This window comes from Macadamia integrifolia, chromosome 5, assembly GCF_013358625.1.
Source record: "Macadamia integrifolia cultivar HAES 741 chromosome 5, SCU_Mint_v3, whole genome shotgun sequence".
NCBI classification, from domain to species: domain Eukaryota; kingdom Viridiplantae; phylum Streptophyta; class Magnoliopsida; order Proteales; family Proteaceae; genus Macadamia; species Macadamia integrifolia.
In genome coordinates this window covers 8551939-8558203 of record NC_056561.1, presented here as the reverse complement: position 1 = coordinate 8558203, position 6265 = coordinate 8551939, and the positions used below count along the sequence as shown (strand labels likewise).

The following is a 6265-nucleotide window of genomic DNA, read 5'->3' as shown; positions in this document are numbered from 1 at the left end:
AAAAAAAAAAAAAAAATGAAAGAAAGAAAGGAAAATTGCTTGGCTAGCTAAGTGGCTAGAGATCACCTGGCGTACCTGGGAGATTCCTCTTCTTCTTCACCACTGGTACAAGAGTTGGATTGGGGGGAGGATTAGGGTTTGGATTGGTTTCCTCATGAGCAAAACCTTTGATGGAAGTGGAAATTGAAACCCAACTCTGAAAATCATCTGCATCTGGAATTGAGAATTCGAAATCTCGATTCTCCGATTCTGCTTAGAGAAAACAAGAACGACCCAAAGCACAAGCTCAAATTTTCTGGAAAACCCTCGTTTGAGGAAGATGAAGTCCATTCCTGAAAATCTGTATCGGTTTGAATGTTTTTTTCATCGCTGGATCAGGTTTGAGTGTTGAGTGTACCCAAAATGGGTTGATCCTTTATGGTCGTCGGATTAGGAAAAGTCCACATGTCGCTCCATGAGAAGTCGTTGGAGACGAGCCCGATCTTTCAATACCTGGTTGCTACAGTGCTGCCTGGTACTGTTTCAGAGTAGTTATTTCAGCTTTCAGGCTGCTGGTTTGGTGGATTATTGTTTGGGGATTAGAGACCGATGGGTTAACAATCCTCTCGTGAAATTTCAATGACATTGTTCTTGGATCAATTGAATTTTTCCCAACCGGAATCCATCTGTGTTACTGCTGGCTTACTGCTTTTATCGTGAGGAAGAATTCTTCTTCTATTACTTATTGAAGATATATTTTCTTGGTATTACAATTAAGTTCTTTATTAAGTGAGACTTCATAATTCCACTCTTTGTTCTGAAATTCCAGAATATCCCTTCATTTTCAACTCTAATTACCAGTTAGTCCTTATTGCTGTCCTCCTTTGTTTCAATGGTTGTGAACTACAGAATGATGACAGAGTTGCCCACTGCTTCCTTGTAATTGGATTTTACTTGCTTTGTTGTGCCCATAGCGACTCAGAACTAGGGTTTTGGAGTGCACGGATAATGCTTATTCGATTATAGATCAGCCGCAATTATATTATACCCTCGCAATGCAATTCTGAGGGTTGTTGGAGTGCATGGGTAATGCATTAATGCTTACTGTGGATGGTGTGCCAGGTGCTATAAATGAGGCTGCAGAGGTGCTGATGCCTTGATTCATATTTCGTTTGAGATAGGTGATGAATGTGGATTCCTTTAGCACATGTACCTACTTAGTCTACAATTCATCTATAGTTTAGGAAATTGACCAGACCACCTTTTTTTTCACATATTCTCAAATTATTTTCTGCTACTGTTCTTTGAAAGATCATACGATTGATTGTTTAATAAGGGAATGGGTGAGGATCCCACTCAAACATGTACAAAGGAGGCTATACATCACATTGTTTTATTTTCTTTTTCATTTTAATAATAATTGTAAAATTGACGTTGCAGGATGCGGTCAATTCAGCATCATCTGTTACTCAAACCTTGACTGGAGAGATTGCTGATGGCCAGCGTAAGCTTTTAGCTCTTGCAGCTGCGGGAGCAAACTCAAAGGCAGTAAATCCTTTGGTTACGCAAATAAGCAATGGTCCTTTAGGTGGTCAACATGAGATGGTTTGTTCTCGTCTCTTGTATGTTATTCCTTTTAGTTGTAAAGTGAGTTCTTACTCCAAGATGTATCAGATTTTGAGTATTATTAGCTCTGGAGATGCTTTTCTTATTTTCAGCAGGCCATGTCTGTGCAACAGGTTGAGGCACCTTTGGATCCTACCAAAGAGCTGTCAAGATTGATATCTGAATGCAAATTTGAGGAAGCATTCACTGCAGCTTTGCAAAGAAGTGATGTTTCTATTGTATCATGGCTATGTTCTCAGGTGCGTGTTGCATCCAGTCATATATTACAGACAGGGCGGTGATTAGTTTACCCACAGTTTAGCTAACATGATTATTATCACATTGTAGAAGAAATATGTAGGTATATTTACATAAATACAAGGGATCTGTTAATGTAATTACTGGAATATGCTTTAGATACTTTTTCTGCTTGTGAAATTGGTTGAGTGAATCATGATGGGTGAGGGGTTCACTTTCCTTACAGGGACACTTTTTTTTATTGAACCTTACAGAGTGTGTGCGCGTGTGCATGTGCGTGTGCGCACGTGCACGTGTGTGTGTCTCCAGCGTCATCGTTAATAATATTGCTGGGAGAGGTCTCCAAGAAAGCACCGGAGTTCATATCAAGTTTGCCTAGAATTTGTTTGATTACTGTAATTTTAGGACTCAATATCATGTACGTGGATTTCAATTTTTCAGTTGTGCAGATGTAGAACATTGATTATCGCTGTGATAGTTTGTGAAGTCTGATGAATTGTTTTTTGAGAGTATTCTTCTGACTAAAAATTTCCATCTTCCTTCATCCAGCTTTTCTTTCTCTAGTTTATTTTAACTAGTTAGTCTTTTGAGATATCGTGTAAACAATGAAGGCCACAATTATAGTGTTAATTTCATGTTTTTTTCTTTTTTAATCCTGATGCTGATTTACCCATCCCTATCTGTTGGGCTCCTGCTGGTACTGTTGTATCAGCTTACAGTGTTTTGGTTTCTATTATATGCTTTCTGGCTACTGATTTCAGCTACTACTGCTAATGGAACCACCATTTTGATTGTGTTTTCTGGCTTCTAATTTGATGTTACTGGTTCTTCTCTACCCCTTCATCAGGTTGATTTTAAAGGCATCATGTCAATGGTGCCTCAGCCTCTGAGTCAAAGAGTTCTGCTTTCCCTTCTCCAGCAGTTGGCCTACGATATCAGCACAGAAACATCGCGAAAACTGTCATGGATGACATTCGTGGCTGTTGCCATTATCCCAACAGACTCGATGATAGCAATGCATGTGAGGCCCATTTTGGAGCAGGTTTATCAAATACTGGCCCATCATGTCACCTTACCGACTGTGAGTCCAAATGATGTCCCAAGCATGCACATTGTCATGCATATCATCAACTCCATGTTGATGGCCTGTAAATGATTCCTTTCCCTGTTAGGTGTGCAGGATATCTGTAGGGAGATTTTTGTTTCTTTCAAAAAATATATAATTGGGGGGGGGTGTGTAGCGGGTTTGTATAGTAATATTATGTGGGAATTTCTTCAATAGGTACTTTTACTGCATAATTTGAAATATGTTGTGATTATGTAAAGTAGATTAGTTTAAGATTGCTTGGTTGTTAGCCTTCCCTTTTCATCGGTTCTTTTACATTATCAACATCTTTTCTGTATTGTTGTTTATTGAAAAGTGAGAATCCCTGCGGAAGACTGGATGCGTCTTCTCTCTGATGAGTGAGAACCACTGCTGCCGGCGTTCTTTCTTCTTCTTTATTTATTTCAAATATAGTTGGGGAAAATAGACTACCACTGCTGCAGGCATTCTTTTATTCCTCTTTCTTCCATCATTTCAATCCTGCTCTTGATAGGGTATGGCAGCTTTTGCAGTTTTAACATACTTGGAGCTGATAACTTTGGAACTGTTAGTTTATACCCCAAATTTTCTGTCAGTGTATATGTCAACAGATATTGTTGTTTTGATTGGTCTGGTGGTCTGGAATATATTTGGTAAATTATCAGGGTTGATATTTAGAGTTATATATTTCGAAGGAAAATTGCTACTAAACAGTTGTATCCTAGCGACTTGTCTGATTCTGTTACATTGCAAACTAATATAGTCATATAGACAATATAAGGTTTGGATGTTCCACTTTCAAATTTCAGACTCCAAGTTCAATTTATTCTTTCTCATGAGAAGTTTCATAACTTTATTCGTCACTCATCAGCATATTCCCGTTGTGCTTGAACTTGACATGCAAGGAGGGGATCTAGTGGTCCACTTTGTCCCGTCCAACAAGACATGAGACAAAATTTTTAGTCGACCAGATTAGATTGGGTAGTCCTCCTTGACTTGTTTTCCTATGGATTTTTTTTTTATTTGTTTGGATCTAGTCTATTGCGTGTGTGTGTGTGTGTGTGTGTTTGTGTTCGAATGTGGTGCCGGCAAAGTCTATATTGCATGTGTGCTATGCGATGCGGTGGGGTGGGGTGGGGTGGGAGAAAAGAGTCTGGTGCCGCCAAAGATTGTTGTGAGATGATGAGAAGGTGCATTGGTACAGAAGAATAGAGAATGACGGCGAAGGCATACTGCATCGCATCCAGTGCACTGTTAGTTAAAACGCGTTTTAAATGCGTTTAAAACGTGTTTCCCTTTTTTTGCCGTTTAAAACGCGTTTTTCCGTATGTTATTATACAATCCAGAAAAAAATGGAAACGGCAAAAGAATCCGTTTTAAACGGCCGTTTTAAATGCGTATCCGTTTTTTAAGGGTAAAAAAGGAATTTTATTAAAAAAATTAATTAATTTATAAAAAAAAAAATAGTAGTAAAAGTGAAGAGTGAAGACAAAATGGTACTAGGTATTTTGTTTTTAACTTCCATACTATCTATAGAAAAAAAAAATCTCATCGTTTTATAGCCCATTGAATAAGGAGAAGCTAAAGCTAGTAACATCTCATTTTCTTGTAGCCCATTGTGCTATTTTATCTTGGGATTCTTAAAGCTTTTGGAATATTAGATGTATGTATACAAGTAATAATCTCTCAAATTGCATAAGTATACTACCGTTTTTTTGGTTTCGTTTTTTTGAAAACTACAAGTTTAATACTCGTACCGTTCATTTACGTCCATTTGCCATTCCCTGTTTTTTTGACCATACCGTTCATCATTTTTATCTGTTTAAAATCTGTATCGTACATTTCCGTTTTTTTGCCGTTCCCGTTTTAACTAATAGTGATCCAGTGTCAAAAGGCAGTTGGCGTGGAACAAGGGGCGCAATCCCACAAGTCTTCTATACAAAAAAAAAGCACCTGAGTAATATTCAATGCACATACACATTTTTTTTTTAAGTCGTTGACACCATCTCAACTTTTCTGTGATGAATGTTTGAGTCCAACAAAAATAGTCATCGAGGTTCTATTATTTATTTATTGATTTATTTGAATTAAACAAGGGCAGAGATACTCCTCCACCTAGTGATCTATTGAAAGTGAACAAAGAGTTCCTAACCTTCAACAGGCAGGGTTTACAAGAAAATGAGGTGGGTGCATCCAAAAAATGTAAAGGGCTCTGCCCCTTCACAATTCAAGCTCCTAGGAATATACAGAAATAAAACACTATCAAATGAAAGAAGACAAACAAAGAATATCATCAGTAGCCAGTGATCAGACAGCCCAATCCAGCGCAGAGAACAAAGAGATGACTCATCCTCAGCCTCATTGAAGGCTAGACAAAGACTACAACCAGCTCTGCATTTAGCACCCACAAAGCCCTTCAGAAAAAACAAACTGCCCAGCGGAGAGCTGAGGAACAGAAGAAACAGCTAGGGGGGTAGTTGCCACTGTTTCAAAAATTGGAATTGGATCAGTCAAAAATCGGCCATGACTGACTCATACAATTCAGACTGATTCCAGCCTACTCCAAACTGATAAATTGATCCCAATTCCGATTTTCATAACCTTGCTCCATGCCATGCTTTTTAATCTAATGATACAGTTTTGTGGCACGTCATTGATGAGCTCCTCTATTCCTCTTTCTCTTGCTCAGAAAACTCTCTCCCAATTCCAAAACTTACAATTTGCAAAACTCTGCCAACCTTGCTTATTAGAGTACTAAATTGGTAGTAGTTGGATTTCTTGGACCCAGAATCTTGAATCTTACCCTAGCTTTTGTAGAATATCTGGCTCTGCGCCCAATAAAATCCATAGATTAAACAATATTAGACCAATTGAAGAAGCATTCAGATTATAATAGATACAACGTCTGTATCAAGGAAGGAGAACTTATCTTTCACTACTCTTTCTTTTTTTACAATTTTCAAGTCGAGAAAGGTTGAAGTATTTGAATGATTTCCCTGTATCACGCCGAAACAAGGAAATGAAAAATAAAATATTTGCTCTCGTCTATGATTCCCAAATCTGTATGAACTCATGAGAATTGACTTAACAACCCCATCCACCCCCAACCCCCCCAAAAATAAAAAAATTCCCCAGGTTTTGATTTGGAAAAAAAAAGAGGGAAGAGAAAGAAGAAGAGAAGAATTAATGAAGTTTTCCTTTCGGGAGATATATAAATATGAACAGTAAAAAATTGATGAACCAAATCTGTGCCGGAGATTGTTGAACAGAATAACAGATTCAGTTTTACATCCCCAAAGAACCCGAAAATATTTGGTTCATAGAGAAGAAAAAAAAAAA

The 6265-nt window shown here is 37.9% G+C and overlaps 1 protein-coding gene across 2 annotated transcripts in view; it reads left to right on the top strand.

Moving 5' to 3' along the window:
- Window positions 1-3211, top strand: part of LOC122080343 (enhancer of mRNA-decapping protein 4-like) — a 29569-nt gene extending 26358 nt beyond the window's left edge. Inside the window, exons 10-12 of one of the 2 annotated variants that reach the window (XM_042647297.1) lie at window positions 1420-1584; window positions 1719-1844; window positions 2690-3211. In XM_042647297.1, coding sequence (XP_042503231.1) covers window positions 1420-1584; window positions 1719-1844; window positions 2690-2998 — 600 coding nt within the window. In that variant the 3' untranslated portion in view covers window positions 2999-3211. Of the gene's footprint in view, window positions 1-1419; window positions 1585-1700; window positions 1845-2689 lie in introns of both variants that reach the window. The other variant, XM_042647296.1, reaches the window with a different exon arrangement.
- The last annotated feature ends 3054 nt before the right edge of the window (window positions 3212-6265 follow it).